General features: G+C 41.5%; 3 protein-coding genes across 6 annotated transcripts in view; 2 read left to right on the top strand and 1 right to left on the bottom strand.

The window, feature by feature from the left end:
* The first annotated feature begins 193 nt into the window (after positions 1 to 193).
* LOC126996899 (STING ER exit protein-like) lies at positions 194 to 3,533 on the top strand. Of its 3 annotated transcripts, none has more exons than XM_050857821.1 (5): positions 194 to 357; positions 1,181 to 1,323; positions 1,786 to 2,003; positions 2,553 to 2,708; positions 3,159 to 3,533. In XM_050857821.1, exons 2-5 carry the CDS (start codon positions 1,203 to 1,205, stop codon positions 3,303 to 3,305), a joined length of 642 nt encoding a protein of 213 aa, XP_050713778.1. In that variant the 5' UTR covers positions 194 to 357; positions 1,181 to 1,202; the 3' UTR covers positions 3,306 to 3,533. The 3 variants fall into 3 exon arrangements, with proteins under 3 accessions (XP_050713778.1, XP_050713780.1, XP_050713779.1); XM_050857823.1 differs by having other exon boundaries at positions 223 to 389; XM_050857822.1 differs by having other exon boundaries at positions 223 to 394.
* A 1,479-nt stretch (positions 3,534 to 5,012) lies between these two features.
* Positions 5,013 to 16,911, top strand: LOC126996892 (hypoxanthine-guanine phosphoribosyltransferase-like). The gene is made up of 6 exons (XM_050857812.1): positions 5,013 to 5,187; positions 13,724 to 13,830; positions 14,202 to 14,388; positions 15,293 to 15,506; positions 16,049 to 16,125; positions 16,272 to 16,911. Exons 1-6 carry the CDS (start codon positions 5,167 to 5,169, stop codon positions 16,335 to 16,337), a joined length of 672 nt encoding a protein of 223 aa, XP_050713769.1. The 5' UTR covers positions 5,013 to 5,166; the 3' UTR covers positions 16,338 to 16,911.
* LOC126996889 (DNA topoisomerase 3-beta-1-like) overlaps positions 15,340 to 16,914 on the bottom strand; it is a 21,183-nt gene continuing 19,608 nt past the window's right edge. For both annotated transcript variants that reach the window (XM_050857805.1, XM_050857806.1), the window contains one exon: positions 15,340 to 15,488. The gene's annotated coding sequence lies outside the window, so the exon portion shown is untranslated. The remainder of the gene's footprint in view (positions 15,489 to 16,914) is intronic.

The raw sequence follows: 16,914 nt of genomic DNA, 5'->3' as shown, positions 1-16,914 counted from the left end.
ATTTTTTAACCGCATCGCAGTTAACAGAATGATCGAGTTACATTGTTATCGATTTTAGTATAAGGAGGAAAACAACAGACCCAGGCGGTGGAAAGCTTCATTATGGGCATTTTGTGTGTTGATTATAAAGTAATCAACAAGGAGAATATAGTAAAGGATATTTATTTATGCCTGTATTCCTCTCCTTGCTCCTGAATGTAAACAAACGAGGCTGACAGGAAACGTTTTACCTGAGGAGACTAAGGAGAAGAAGAAGAAGAACGTTTTTACCTGAAGAAGAAGAACGTTTTTACCTGAAGAAGAAGAACGTTTTATCCACAGGAACAGAGAGAAGAACAACTAAAGAATACCAAGGAAGTAAGATCAAGGAGTAACGACCCAAGAATTTAGTTAAGTAAGGTCTTGTCAAGTTAGGTTAAGTTTTAGACTTACTATACCGTTACCGTTACCGTTGATGAGGGTTCAGGCCCCGATCCGCCGCTGTAGCATCGCTTCACTGGGCCGCCAACATTATAACAGTAATATTAGCACCAAAAGTTGTCCTCAATCCTCATGTTTGTAAAGTCGTAGGATTTAGTGAATAAGTAAGTCTTCAGCGTTTTCTTGAAGGTTGCCAGACTGCCACTATTCTTAACATCCCTTATGTGTGTTGTGCACTTGAAAGGTGCCCTGCGCATTATCAACCAGAACATTCCTGGGTAACTCATTATAGAGCCGTGGGGCACTCTTCTCAAATGCTCTGAAACCCAGCTCCAGGTTGACTCTGGGCTCATTGAGTCTATTCTGTTCTGCACCGTGCCTCAGTGACATGGTGGTGTCCAAATGAAAATCCTGTAGTAAATTTCTCATCCTGGCAAACCATCACCGTCAGGCCTCTGTTGGCAGAAGGGCAGCCACCGTTGGCCACTGATGGCAAAATTTGTGACGTCAAATCGACGGAGGGCCTCCGTACCCCAGCAAAACATCACTGTCAGGCCACTGATGGCAAAATTTGTGACGTCAAATAGACGGAGGGCCTCCGTATGTGCATCATCGGCATACAGTATAGTTAGATAAATATGTGTGATACGCTTTCCACTGTACCATTGTTGTCACTGGCAGGAAAGTAGGCAATAATAATCTCAATACTGCCCAGTTCATCATGTAATCTGATTCTAACATGACCTTTATTGTACTCCAGAAGGTGACGAGCAGGATCCACCATGCCTAAGGTGGTGTCGGGGAGTGTGGTGGTGTCCGATGCCAAGGACCAGCAGGAGTACAGTGAGGACAAGCCGCTGATCGTCTACTACTGTTTGTGTGGCCAAATGGCTCTTATTCTAGGTGAGTGGCAGGGCGTGTTTTGTTTCCACCTGAATTTGACTTCTCTTTTGGCCTCTTGATCTGTTTTCTTATGTCAGCAGCATCTTAGGAGACTTTTTTGTTGTTGTTATTATTTATTGCCCTTAAACTGCCTCTCTTGCTGTAAAAAAAGGAACTTCGTGTTATCTGTTTCTATCTCTTTCCACAGTGGATGAGTTTATATTTTAGTGACACTTTCTTCAGTGATGTTTTTTGGCTGAGGAAAGGAAGGGAAGTTAATCACCTGGGTTTATAGCATGACAACACTTTCTTCAGTAATGTTTTTTGCCTGAAGAAAGGAAGGGAAGTTACTGTCTCTTTCTACACTGAATGACACTTTCTTCATTCTCCTATGCTATCCAATAAGTTATCACCATCCTTACCATAATGTTGGGCTTGACTGCGACCACCTCTTATTTAACCTTTGACCTTTCTCCCCCCCAGACTGCACACTAGAGAAGCTTCCTCTGCGCAAACGTGACAGTGCGCGGGTCATCGACGGGTCCCGACACGCCCACCGCCTTGTGTGTGACCCAGAGGAGACAGTGTACATCAGGCGAGGCGAGGGCGTAGAAAAACAGCACAGGAAGAAGTGCAAGAAGTGCGGCCTCCTTCTCTACTACCAGCACAATCTCAACTCCAATGTGGTGTTTGTGGTGAAGGTAGGAACGTGTTGATAGTCTGATAACCTCTTCTTTTTCTTCCTCTTTAATGGCCTTATGGAGATGAATGAGCTATGAGTCTCTCCTTCTCTTGATCGTAAACTTTCTCCTCCTTAATGTTTTTCTTTCTCATGGTGTTTGTGGTTAAGGTAGGAAAGTGTTGCTGGTCTGATAACCTCTTCTTTTTCTTCCTATTTAATGGCCTTATGGAGTTGAGTGAGCTATGAGTCTCTCCTTCTCTTGATCGTAAACTCTCTCTTCCTTAATGTTTTTCTTTCTCATGGTGTTTGTCGTGAAGGAAGGAAAGTGTTGCTAGTCTGATAACCTCTTCTTGTTTTTCTTTTTATTTAACATCCTTATGGAGTTGAACAGGCTATAAATCTCTCCCTCTTTTGATTGGAAACTTTCTCCTCCTTGATGTTCTTCCTTATGGTGTTTGTGGTCAAGTTTGTCAATGAGGGTGACAATATACTTCTAATGATGGTATAGGGCAGTGGTCCCCAACTTGTAGTATGGGGATTGTGGCTGAGCAGAATATCACCTCCTCAGGGCAGCGTGGTCCAGAGCGGCGGGAAGTCAGTGGCCCAGCAGGTGGAGGACAAGCCCAAGGACCGCATCCTCATCACCCGCCACACCAAGAACATGGGAAAGTTCTCCTCCGTCACTGTCTCCACCATCGACGAGGAGGAGGATGAGATTGAGGCGGTACGTTCTCTCTGTTATATCTAAGACTATGTTATTTTGATACCCCTTAAAACTGGGAGGCTGCATTTTCTGTTCCTCTGCCTTTTGTAAAATTAGTAAGTGTAGCAGTAGTAGTAGGAATAGGAGTAGTAGTAGTAGTAGTAGTAGTAGTAGTAGTAGTATTGAGATATATGAAAGGGGTATCAAGGGAAAATCTAATACTTATATGGACTCAAACAGAATCCCCTCAATGAACAGACATGGATAGGAAATATAAAAGAGACATTAACAGCAAAGTAAGGAGAGGAATAATGGGAAAAAAGGGGGACAAAAACAATATATACACCTAATGATTTAACAACTGCTTTAAACTTATCAAAGCCAACAAGCGAAACAAGAGAACTTACACTATGGATTATGCAGCTGTTCTATACACTAACTACTACATATATTTTCTTTGTGGCTTTGCAGAGAGAAGTTGCTGATTCATATGCCAACAATGCAAGGATTATCGAGAAGCAGCTGGAGCGGAAGGGCATGAATAAGCGCAAGGGTCAGCAGGTCTCAGAGGAAGGCTCGGCGGTGAAGCAAGTGCGAGGAACACTCATCAACCAATAAAGGGCGAATTTTTTGGTAAACAGCCCCCTCAGATTTTAAGGTTGAAACTATGTCTGGAGAAGAGGAATGAAGGAAGGAAGAATGGGAAGGAGAAAAGAAGGAAAAATGAAAGGAAGGAAGAAGATTGAGAGGAATGAGAGGATGGAAAGAAGGAAAAAAGAATGGGAGGAAGGGTAGAAGAAAGGCAAGGAAGGAAGGAAGAAGATTGAGAGGATGGAAAGGAAGGAAGGAAGAAGAGTGAGAGGAAGGAAGGAAGAAGATTGAGAGGTAAGAAAGGAAGGAAGGAAGAAGATTAAGAGAAAGGAATGGAAGGAAGGAAGGAAGTATGTGTTGTGAATGAATCTGCTAACCATTTCTTGGGCAAATTATTATCATTATTATTAAGTTGCACCCTAAGTTTATATATATGGGGTCTAATAATTCAGAGCAGCAAGATTTTAATAACATAACTATCTTTTTATGGTAAATTCTGATGTATTTTGAATTAATCTACCTACCGGGGCAAGTCACAGTCAATACTACTATCAATTTCCACGATATATATATATATATATATATATATATATATATATATATATATATATATATATATATATATATATATATCTATATATATATATATATATATATATATATATATATATATATATATATATATATATATATAGGGTTCTAAAGACTCAGAATGACAAGATTTTAAGGACAAATTTATGTATTCATGGTAAATTTTGATGCAATCTGAATGAATCTCTAATTGTTTCTGGCACAAATCACTATCAATACTTTTAATTTGTTATCTCTATGTATATTCAGATTCAGAATAACAAGATCTGTGTTATGAGATGGGTAAGAATTGTCTGGTTTGGGGATGCTGTTTACCAAAAGAATGCCCACCAGTAAATGTACAAATGTTATTGAATACTAAAGGATATCCTGGTGTCCTGGAGTAATATTGTCTGTACAGCATCATGCAATGTGTAAGGGAAAGGTGCCACATGAAATTCTATATGATGTGTTTTGTATGGATGTCTTTGTAAGTGTGTGTGTTTCTTGTAAAGTAGGTTTTCATTACTGTACTTTTTTCATTACTATTCTAATTACTCTACTGTAGGACTGTAGTTGTTCCAGCCTTTGTAGTGAGGAAATAATAACAGTACAGTGACATACAAGAGCAAATGATTTCCCAGTGTTGTCTGAGAGATGAATGAATATATCATCATCTATTATATATGGGCTCTTCATTTCCAACTTATCATTATATCTTTGATATTATATATATATATATATATATATATATATATATATATATATATATATATATATATATATATATATATATATATATATATATATATATATATATATATATATATATATATATATATATATATATATGATCCTAATGGGAGGTTCCGCCCCCTTGACCTCCCTGTGTTTCCACATTTCGTCTCATTTGGGCATGCTGTGGTTATTATCCATTTGTACCACTACTGGGACCTCATAACACTCCACTGAACTTTGAAAAAACAACTATGAAATGAAAAAAAAAATAGGAAGCGACAATAAAGGAAACAAATACATTTATTTTTTCACAGTGAGTGTATTCGACAATCTTCTTCCACGTGTTTAGGAGTAGTCCTTCATCTGGCAGAGCTGGCAGGTAAGTTAAGGACAGCCTGGCAACTGCTCCGCGGGGCCGCGTGCGCACGGGAGAGCGAGCCTTGCCGCTGCATCCTCTCACTCCTCTGCCAGACGAGCGCTCGAGGCACCAGGCACCAGCACCAGCACCCGGAGGACTATCAGGACAGGAAGTGGCGGTGGAGGAACACGTGATAACTCGTCTCTTTAGCGACTCCCCAAAATGAAGCAAGAATACATCAAGGTGAGCTCGTGGCGGCCTCTCACACCTGTTGTTACCTGTGGGAGTGCAGCAACGTCGATCAGTGCATGCCGGGGAGGGGGGGCCATGCAAGGTGGATTGTGTTCCTGCTATTCTTCCCTAAGCACTGACAGACTGTAGCTTCATATATGGCTGTCGTGGTATTAATGTCGGTATATAGTCATTAATGAAGCGTGGAGGCGTGTCATATCGATTTTCTCACCATTGACATTTAAGCTCTGAAATAGTTACGGATTCATGTGATGGTATTTCTCCCTTGTCCACTTGTGTGTGTGTGTGTGTGTTCCATCGGCCCCTTTGACGACCAGTAGTTACTCAATACCTCTGTGGGAAAATGAAAAAAAAAAAAGTTGATTAATCCCATATTCATTCACTCGTTTTCATAATTCTTCATCCAAGCCTCATATGTTACAGTAGTTATGATAAGATTACTTCCGTTATTTCCGCTCCTTTCATCCACCTTTTACCTTTAATTAACCTGTTCACAATAGTATATAGGCCCATGTGTATATAATTGAGCCTTGCATAATACTAGGCCCCGTTTTCATAATTCCTCAAGTCTCAAATGTTACAGTATACGTTTCATCCTTATTTACCTTTAATTAACCTGTTCACGATAGTATATAAGGCTTTGATTATGTATATGAATCTTGCAAAATACTAGTCCTACTTATTCAGCCGTTTCCATAAATCCTTAAGCCTTAGATCTTACAGTATAGTTCCGATATGAATAGTTCCGCCTTTTCCGCTGCCTTCGTTCACATTTATCTTTAATTAACCTGTTATGTATGTATTATGTGTTGATTAACCTGGTATTTGTGTATTTAAACCTTTCGTAATACTCTGGTCTGCCCTCGTAAAGTTTAAACACGTCTTGAATATCTTATAGTTGTAATACATATTAGTCGTTTCAGTCCAAGGTCTACTCTTTGAAACTTTGGGTCTTGAATATATATGTAGGCGAACATAGCATTGTTAATAAGGAGAGTGTATTGGGGGGCTCCCGTGGTAGTCTCCGCCTCACGTTTCGGCGGGATGCTAGAGCGTGAGTTCGAGACCTATCCGGTGCCATGGGGGTGGAAAGGTGGGCTCTTTCCGACACCCTCAGCCCCGTTGTTGGGGCTCCTCCGTGAAATGAATTGGGTATCTCTCTGCCAGCCGTCTGGGGGGTTCCGCGGCATGCACCGCCTTCCTTCGTTGGGGTATATCCCCAACGAAATACCAAAAAAGAGAAAAAAAATATTGTCCTAATTAAATTCCCTGATAAGTATAGCCTTCGTATGTATAGATAGGCTTCACGGATTATCTATATAGTTTAGTGATGTAATCGTATATGTTCTGTGATTTGTACTACGCTTTGCTCTTTTTGTAATTATGTAGCTGGGAGAACTAAAGCCTTGTTATTGTTCTCATTCTTTGTTTATTCTTCTTCCTATTTTTCTTATTATCTTGTTCTTATTCTTTATTGCTTTTGTTCTCATTCTTGTTCTCGTTCTTACTCTTCCTTTTCTTATTCTGCTCCTTGTTCTTGCTCTTGTTCTTCTTCATAATTACTTAACGGTATAATCACTGACTTACATAATATAGTTTGTGTTGACTGTAGACGCCGCTAAACTATTTAAGAGTTGATTGCCCGGTTAGCCTTGAACTGTCACTCCTTGGTACTTATGCTGGTGGCTGCGGAGAAGCTATGAAGGACGCTAATAGGGCGGGAAGGATTATATAATAGTGGGTGTGGGGAATGGTTGTAATCAATAGGTCATTTTCTTAAACATTTCGGGTCTAACACGTACACCCATTTGCCAAGGCTTTCGTAGGAGTTTTAGGCATTTCCAGAGGTAGTTGTATGGTCCTGGTGGTAGTTTGACCCTCGTATGATCCTGGTGGTAGTTTGACCCTTGTATGATCCTGGTGGTAGTTTGACCCTTGTATGATCCTGGTGGTAGTTTGACCCTTGTATGATCCTGATGGTAGTTTGGCCCTTGTATGATCCTGGTGTTTGTTTGGCCCTTGTATGATCCTGGTGGTAGTTTGACCCTCGTATGATCCTGGTGGTAGTTTGACCCTTGTATGATCCTGGTGGTAGTTTGACCCTTGTATGATCCTGATGGTAGTTTGACCCTTGTATGATCCTGGTGGTAGTTTGACCCTTGTATGATCCTGGTGGTAGTTTGACCCTCGTATGATCCTGATGGTAGTTTGACCCTTGTATGATCCTGATGGTAGTTTGACCCTTGTATGATCCTGATGGTAGTTTGACCCTTATATGATCCTGGTGGTAGTTTGACCCTTGTATGATCCTGGTGGTAGTTTGGCCCTTGTATGATCCTGATGGTAGTTTGACCCTTGTATGATCCTGATGGTAGTTTGACCCTTGTATGATCCTGGTGGTAGTTTGACCTTGTATGATCCTGGTGGTAGTTTGACCCTTGTATGATCCTGATGGTAGTTTGACCCTTGTATGATCCTGGTGGTAGTTTGACCTTGTATGATCCTGATGGTAGTTTGACCCTTGTATGATCCTGATGGTAGTTTGACCCTTGTATGATCTTGGTGGTAGTTTGACCTTGTATGATCCTGGTGGTAGTTTGACCTTGTATGATCCTGGTGGTAGTTTGACCCTTGTATGATCCTGATGGTAGTTTGACCCTTGTATGATCCTGGTGGTAGTTTGACCTTGTATGATCCTGATGGTAGTTTGGCCCTTGTATGATCCTGGTGGTAGTTTGACCCTTATATGATCCTGGTGGTAGTTTGACCCTTGTATGATCCTGGTGGTAGTTTGACCCTTGTATGATCCTGGTGGTAGTTTGACCCTTGTATGATCCTGGTGGTAGTTTGACCCTTGTATGATCCTGGTGGTAGTTTGACCCTTGTATGATCCTGGTGGTAGTTTGACCCTTGTATGATCCTGGTGGTAGTTTGACCCTTGTATGATCCTGGTGGTAGTTTGACCCTTGTATGATCCTGGTGGTAGTTTGACCCTTGTATGATCCTGGTGGTAGTTTGACCCTTGTATGATCCTGGTGGTAGTTTGGCCCTTGTATGATCCTGGTGGTAGTTTGACCCTTGTATGGTCCTGGTGGTAGTTTGACCCTTGTATGATCCTGATGGTAGTTTGGGCTTTGTATGATCCTGATGGTAGTTTGACCCTTGTATGATCCTGGTGGTAGTTTGACCCTTGTATGATCCTGGTGGTAGTTTGACCCTTGTATGATCGTGGTGGTAGCAGTTTGACCCTTGTATGATCCTGGTGGTAGTTTGACCCTTGTATGATCCTGGTGGTAGTTTGGCCCTTGTATGATCCTGGTGGTAGTTTGGCCCTTGTATGATCCTGGTGGTAGTTTGACCCTTGTATGATCCTGGTGGTAGCTAGTTTGACCCTTGTATGATCCTGGTGGTAGCTAGTTTGACCCTTGTATGATCCTGGTGGTAGTTTGACCCTTGTATGATCCGGGTGATAGCTAGTTTGACCCTTGTATGATCCTGGTGGTAGTTTGACCCTCGTATGACCCTGGTGGTAGTTTGACCATTCGTCTGTACAATGAACCTAAAAAAAAAAAAAAGTAGAATCCGATTGAACTCCTTTTTGGCCTTTGGAAATAATTGATGTTAGAAGCGGATCGAAGCGCCTATCAGAAGACCGACCTTTGAGGGATGCTACACCCTCGATCGAATCTTTGGTCGTGGTAGTTAAAATCGAAGAATAATCATATCGTTGTGTATTGATGAGATTGTGGGTGGTTCTTAAATCGTTGGGCTCAGTACATCGTAATCAGTAGTTGAAGTGTGTGAATAGTTATAGGAGTCTTATAGTCGTGGTGATAAGATATTTATAGTGTTTATATAAGGAACACCATCAGAGAGAGAGAGAGAAAGAATTTAGTGGTATTTGATGGGGACAGAAAGACAAATAGACAGACATATACAGTAGATAGGTAGACAGAACAAAGCGAAAGAAATGAAGAAGGGAAAGAGAAAAGAATATATAGCTATTAAAAGGAGAGAGAGAGAGAGAGAGAGAGAGAGAGAGAGAGAGAGAGAGAGAGAGAGAGACCGACCGCATTATCACCCACATTCATTAAACTCCACCAACCAACCAAGTTCTCGGTCTGCATAGGAGTCTACTGTAGGGGGTCTGTGGCATTGAGACGGCGAGGGAGGGGAAGAGGGATCCATATAAGGGAGGGTAAGAGAGCGAGGGAGGGAGGGAGGGGTCAAGGGAGAGGAGAGACTAGGGATAGGAAGAAGAGAGAGGGATAGGCAGAGGGACAAGGGATGAGAGGAGGGAAAAGGAATAGAAAGAGGGACAAAGAGGAGAAAGGGAACAAGAAAGAGGAGTAAGGAAGGAAAGAGGATCGAGGAAGGGAAGAAGGAGAATGGGGAACAGGTAGAAGGGGCAAGAGATATGAAGAGGAGTCAGGAAGAAGAGGAACAAGGGAGGGAAAGAAGGAGTAATTATGGGGAAAAGAGGGCAAAGAAATGGATTGATTGATTGATTGATAGTTTATTGTTGCAGGTAAACAACAAGGGAGAAGGGAGGAACGAAGAGTAACGAAGGGAAGGGAAGAAGGAGCGAGGAGAAAAAGGACAAAGAATTAGGGGTGTGAGGCGAGGGTTAGGAGAGCTGCAAAGGAGAGGGAGAGGAGTTATAGGCAAGGGCGAGGTCGAGGAGGGGCGCCGGGCGGGAATGTAAGGGGCGATATCTTGTGCGCGACCAAAAAGAGGAGACAGTCAGCAGTGCCCTCAAGGTCGTCTGGTGTATCACGTGACCGCGGCCTCACTGTTGCCCCCTCGATTTTTACTACACGGAGTAAGGACGGTAAAGATGGATGTGTTACGCAGAGAGAGAGAATCCATTTAAATACTTAAGTGGTAGTGATTATACAAGTGTCAGGACTTTTGGAGATAATCGTATTTACTAGTAATTATTCCTTATGCAGACGGAAGAAAGATATAGAAGGAAAGGTACGTTATATATATACTTGGTACTTGCTTGGTTCATTAAATTATACCTTGTTTTAATATATTTGTTTGTCGCTTAATACGTTTCTTGCGTGGTTGGTTCCTTACTGAATATACTTGCTTGCTTCATTAAATTATACCTTGTTTCAATATATATGTTTGTCGCTTAATTCGTTTCTTGCTCGGATTATTACTTTCTTCGTTGCTTGCTTGCTTGGTCATAGGTTAGCGTAAGGGGGGGAGGAGGTGCTTGACCTATCACGTTGGTAAGCAAAAAGGAAAAATATATGCCGGCTGGTCTCTCTCTCTCTCTCTCTCTCTCTCTCTCTCTCTCTCTCTCTCGAGTAGAAGTGCAACGTTTTGGAGTCTTATGATTAATGTAAAATCACTTAGGTTTAAGGACAGACCACCAAGTCTGGACCATGGGGTCTGTGTGGTCTGATTTTCTATGTAAATCTATGTAAATCTCTCACGTTGGTAAGCAAAAAGGAGAAATATATGCCGGCTGGTCTCTCTCTCTCTCTCTCTCTCTCTCTCTCTCTCTCTCTCTCTCTCTCTCTCTCTCTCTCTCTCAAAACACATATGTTCATGCAGTAGCTTCCAGATCCACAACCCGACGATTATCAACACATGAATGCTCATCTTTGCTTCTTTCAACGAGAGAGAGAGAGAGAGAGAGAGAGAGAGAGAGAGAGAGAGAGAGAGAGAGACTGACTGACATATATGCAAGGCAACCCTCCTTCGTAAGCTTAAATTCAGCAGATCAGCACTTATCCTTATCTGCCCTCAGCACCTCAGCACCCCTTGAGTCACTATAACTCGCTCAGCACTCGCTACAAATTGTTTACTAAGGTTATATATTCGCTAAAGTATAATTCCTGCCTGTTGTTTTACCTTTGACTCGCTTTTCCTTTTCACATTTTTTTATTTTTTTGTTTCGTTTGGGTTTATACTGAGAGAGAGAGAGAGAGAGAGAGAGAGAGAGAGAGAGAGAGAGAGAGAGAGAGAGAGAGAGAGAGAGAGAGAGAATTTAAATAGTTCTGGTGAAAATTGTACAAGTGGCAAGACCTTGGAGATAATCGTATTACTAGAAATTGTGTCCTAAGCTGAAGAAAGAAGGAAAGATAGAAGGAAGGAAATAAAATAGAATGAAAAGATTTAAAACGCGAGGAAAAAAAAAGGAAAACGGTGAATGAGAGAATATGAGAAAGAAGGAAAGAAAACAAGAAAGAAAATTAAAAAGAGAATATAAATTTCGTGTGAGAATTTCAACATTAATTCTTTCCATTCCTTTTCTTTCCTTTCCTTTTCTTTCCTTTCCTTCTCTTTCCTTTTCTTTTCTTTCCTTCTTTCATTTCCTTCTCTTTCCTTTTCTGTCCTTTCCTTATGTTTCCTTTCCTTTCCTGTTCTTTTTTCCTTTCCTTTCCTCAGCATTTCTCTTCTTTGCTCTTCTTTTTCTTTTCCACATGCATCTACGTAAGCTCGAGGTTATTGTCGGTCATGGCTAAGTAGGGGTTTCACACGGCCTCGACCACGGCATCCGAGCGATTACCGTGATTCCTAAATGGCGTGGGAGGATTACATGAACAGACTTACAATGCACTTACAATGTCCTTCCCCCGCCCACGCCTTGCCTCATTCATACCACACACGGCCCTTGGTATAATCATATATATTATGTCATGGAGTTATTTATGGTATTGTGCATGCAGCGATCCTCCCTCCAACGTAACGTCACTTGCTGCGATAATAATGTTTGTCTTTTGTTTTTCTTTTATTTTTCTTCTTGGTTCTATATGTCTGTCTTTTTTTAGTTATTATTGTTTTATGGACCCAGCTATCCCTCTATACCTGCATCAGCATATTATTCCGTCTATTTATATATCTTCTTTTTTTGTCTGTGTTATTGCTCTCTCTATGTCTGTCTTTTAAATAATTTCACACGCACTCAATCATTTTCCTTTTTCTTTTTGCTTTATATAATTATGTCTGCCTTTGTCTTTACCGAATAAGAAAATTTAGACTTATAAATAAAGCTAAGAGGCGGTCAAAGAGTAATTGAGATAAATTAAAGAAATTAAAGCGCCGAGTCTGACAAGGATCGAGAGACAGGAAGTGAGAATTAAAAAAACAGATAAAGGTTCAAGATGCTACAATGTATACAGCTGATAACAGATGGGGATTGGTAGAAGGCAGGGCAGACAGAGGACGGTTGATATTCTCATACGCTTACATCTCAAGGCCAAAAGTATCAGTCGGGTTCTAATGAGTGTTTTTAGTTTCATGTTACAGATCAAGGAGGGTCAAAAACTATCCCTGGAGATGCCCCAAAACTCCTACGAAAGGCTAGTCAGTTGTGTGTGCCTGGGGTGACTAGATTGTTAAGAATATGACCCTAGATACCAAGAAGGATTATCAACAAAGGTAGATATAGGGTTTGCCCTCTTAAATTTCGTGAGTATATGCCTTGATTTTCCTCTTCGATTTCACCTGCATTTTTTTCCCCTAGTTTTAGCAATGAAGTCACCCATGATCACGTTTTAATAAGCATGGTCGCCTATTTACAGTAAGATAGGGTTTGATCTCTTTAAATTCGTGAGCATCGTGATTTTCCACCTCGATTTCACCAGCAACTTTTTTTCCCCTTATCTTTAATTAGCACTGAGGTCACTCATGGTCACGTTATAATAAGCAGGGTTGCCTATTCACAGTAAGATAGGGTTTGTCCTCTCTGATTTCGTGATCATATGCCGTGATTTTTCCACTAGTGATCTCACCAGCAACTTTTATTTTCAAACTTTATAATAAGCAGGGTCGCCTATATATACAGGTTATGTATGCCGATAGATAAAATGCTTGAATGAATTGTTTGGAGGTAGGATGTTTGTCCTATCAAATCTTAAACTGATTACATGACTGATAAAATACTGATACTGGTACACAACTTGGCTGTCTGTACTACTACTATGGATGTTTTCTTCTGCTTGCTTACATGGAGGCAAGATGTGTCTGCCTGTCTGTCCTATCGACTCTTAAACTCATTACATGATTGATAAGCACTAATATACAACTTGGGTCACGCACTGAACTACTTGGGCTAATACGTCTAATACTTGTGCTTCTAGATCCTAGAGAGGAGTTCCAGTAAATATCAGGAATATACTTTATTTCCAACTAGTTCAGAAGTATATGTTATTATCAGGAGTATACAGTACCCTCCCGAGTTTCGCGATCCTCGAGTTTCACGCTTATTAGTCCTAAATTCTTATCATGCCGACTTTCGCGCATTATCGCCCGAGTTTCGCGCTGCTTTGACATGTACGGGTCACGTCTACCGTCGGCATCACGAGCGCTGCCTTAAAAAGCGGTGTCACACTGCCCGTTTATCTCCAACCGTTGGGGTTACCGACATGCAGGGGGTGCAGGTTATCTCATTTATCGCCTTGCAAGGGGTGGATGTTATCTCATCTACAATGGTTATGCAATCTGTCTAGTTTTGATAGTATCAGGATTATCAGGATTTCTTCATTTCACAAGTCTCTTCTCTCCACAGATCGCAGATGACTACAGTGGCTATGCGCTCTCCAACTTCTGCATTCCCAAGCACTACGAGGGAGACCTGGAGAATGTGCTCATCCCTTGGGGCCTCATCCAGGACAGGCGAGTATTACTTTAGTTGTGGTTTACAGGAAATGCACTACACCCTTTGAGGTTCTGTTTCGACTCACTCAATATTTAAAGTCATATAAGTTTTTGGATTGGATAACTACTTCGTCCAGGTTCTTCCACTGCTCAATTTGGTCTGTCAGAGGTTAGATGATGAGAGATAAGTGAGATGAAATGAGATGAAGAATGGAGTTGAAGGATGGAGGATGGAGGCGAGAGATGGAGACGAGAGATGAAATGTGGAGATGAAAGACGAGATAGCTAGAGACATTTATGGAGATAGAAGTGGTTGACATGGAAATATACAGATAGAACCACTTTTTTCCTTTACATTTCCAAACTCACTAACACTTCACAACCCACAGGACCGAGAGGCTGGCGCGGGACATCTTCCAGGACATCAAGGACGAGCCCCTGACTGCCCTGTGTGTCCTGAAGGGAGGCTACCGCTTCTACACTGACCTCCTGGACAAGCTCACCACTCTCAGCCGCTTCCATGCCTCTGTCTCGGTTCCGCTGCATGTCGACTTCATCCGCCTCAAGAGCTATGAGGTGAGGCATGGAGTAGTGGAGTGAGCTAAGGTACTAGTCACTGATCAAGGTATGGAGTTGTGTAGAAATAAGCAAAGGCACTATAGTCAATGATATGAGTCAGTGTTAGTGGTTAGGTTGTTCAGAGAAAGGTCATTTGCTCTTCCTGTTCTGCCTTTAGGAAGAGGAATTTAACCCGGTAGCTGCGGGGATCATGTTTCTTAAAGGCCCCTCTAAGAGAGAATAATGAGAAAAAATCATCACTCACGCAAGCCATTTCATTATATATAATCAATGCATTTGTGATCAGTTTATGCATCATCTATTTTGGGGGGGGTTATATCATGGCACAAATCTGGCCCGTCGCTGCTACCAGGTTAAAAAGAATGGTTTTATCTCACTCTCCATTCGTTGTGAACTGACTGCTTCATATCTTTGGTTCTCTAGTGAGTGGAAATTAGTTTTCTTGCATTCACCTTTCTTTTTTTTTTAGTGATATAGATTAAAGGAGTTTTGTTCTTTAAAGTGATTCAATAAGTTTCTATATCGTCTTGTCCTTTTAACTGATATAGAATGAAGGAGTTTCTATAGTCTTAAGTAATGCAGATTTAAGTTTATACTCTGGTCCTCTCAAGCAATACTGATGTTTCTATACTGTCTTCTTTTAAAGTGATACAGATTTGAGACATTTCTATGTACCTTCACCCTTCAGCAAAAGTTATGTGGAATTTATACAGATTTGAGACATTTCTATATACCTTCACCCTTCAGCAAAAGTTATGTGGAATTTATATAGGCTGAAAAACACACCCACATGAATTAACCTGCACTTTATTCTGCATTTTTTTAATTATTTATTTTTTAACCGCAAAAGCCTATCACAAACTTCCCATGACACAGCCGCCTCACGCAAATCCTCCCCCAGAACGACGACTCCACGGGTGAGATCCGCGTCATCGGCGGGGACAACCTGAGTAACCTCCGGGGCCGCAACGTGCTGGTGGTGGAGGACATCATCGACACGGGCCGCACCATGAGCCGCCTCCTGGACGTCCTGAAGCAGCATCAGCCCAAGTCCATCAAGGTTGCGTCCCTCCTTGTCAAGCGGCGGCCGGGCTCAACTGGATACAGGCCGGATTGTGAGTGTGGGATGCAAGATAAAGTTAGGGCAATGGTGGGAATGGTTTGTATAGGGTTTAAATAGTACCAGGGGTGTGGAGTCGGCTACTTTTGGCCGGAGTCGGACTCGGTAAAAATACCTCGGACTCCTTTACGTAATTATTTATCGTGTGATGTAGTTTTTATTTATTTATATTTTTTAACCTGCTGCCTATAGTGCATTTAGGCTTTCTTGAGTGGCTTCTATATTCTAAACACTCTACCGACACTCACAAACGCTTTGCTATTTTTTATTACACTTAAGCCCTGGAATGATGGATAAGACTTTATTGGGGTGTAAATAAGTCCTTCGCTTGAATGGGAAGCACAAGAAGGAAAATATTTCAACAGGTGGCCTGAAAACGACATACCAAATGTAGTTGAGACAAAGTATACTAAACAAAATTGGCAAGCATGGTTTGAACTAATGTAACCGAGGGATAGATCAGATAAAGGGAGGAGGACGAGATGGCGTAAAGAAATCAACAGCAACAACCAACTTCTAAACTATCATAATTTTCAGACTGTGGCTTTGAGGTCCCCGACAAGTTTGTGGTGGGCTATGCTCTGGACTACAACGAATACTTTAGAGACTTGAATGTGAGTTACACAAGCTTTGTATCACAAGCACTGAAACTTTATAAATTACTGCTTTATACAGCTTAGCAAGATTCCAGTATTAAATTCATCAACATAGTTTGGCCAGCTTCCAAGCATGGAGTTTAAAATGATTTCTTTATTTACAGCATATTTGTGTAATCAATGAGGCTGGTAAAATGAAGTACAAAATCCAAGAAAATAACCACCAGTGATTCTTAGCAAGACACAGCAACCTCTGCCAAGATGAAGCAGCTGCCTGCGCTACATGGCTGGCTCACGGCACTGCAAGCACTCCACTTCTTGCACTGCCACCCTCTGTATGCATGAACACTTGATGAATGTGAACCTAGAGTATGTATATATACCAAGAGTCATACTGTATTTCCCCACAGTCTGAACTCCCAATCCCCCCAGCCAGGACCCTCTGTGAATTAGCTTTGGAGCTCTGGTGATGGATCTTTGGGAACCTCACAAACCTAGGAGGCAGGACAACCCCTGACTGCCACCCGGCACCAATTCATTGCCGGGTGGACAGAGCCTTCTCCACTCCACCCAAATTAAAGTAGTTTGCTCAGCTGTCTCCAATTCACCTGGGAATCGAACCTGGGACATCTCAGTAGTGAGGCGAGTGTGCCAACCCTGTGTGTATGCAAGACCAAGGAATGATTGTAAATGCCTTAATTATGGTATGTGTAGGAAGGAGCACTGAAAACATACCTTTTTCATGACATTCCATGATGAAAGTTAATATTTTTCTAAAAATTATAATTAAACATATTACTTTTATCA

This window comes from Eriocheir sinensis, chromosome 11 (genome assembly GCF_024679095.1).
Source record: "Eriocheir sinensis breed Jianghai 21 chromosome 11, ASM2467909v1, whole genome shotgun sequence".
Classification (NCBI taxonomy): domain Eukaryota; kingdom Metazoa; phylum Arthropoda; class Malacostraca; order Decapoda; family Varunidae; genus Eriocheir; species Eriocheir sinensis.
The sequence above is the reverse complement of the archived record's forward strand: the minus strand, read 5'-3'. Positions and strand labels throughout refer to the sequence as shown.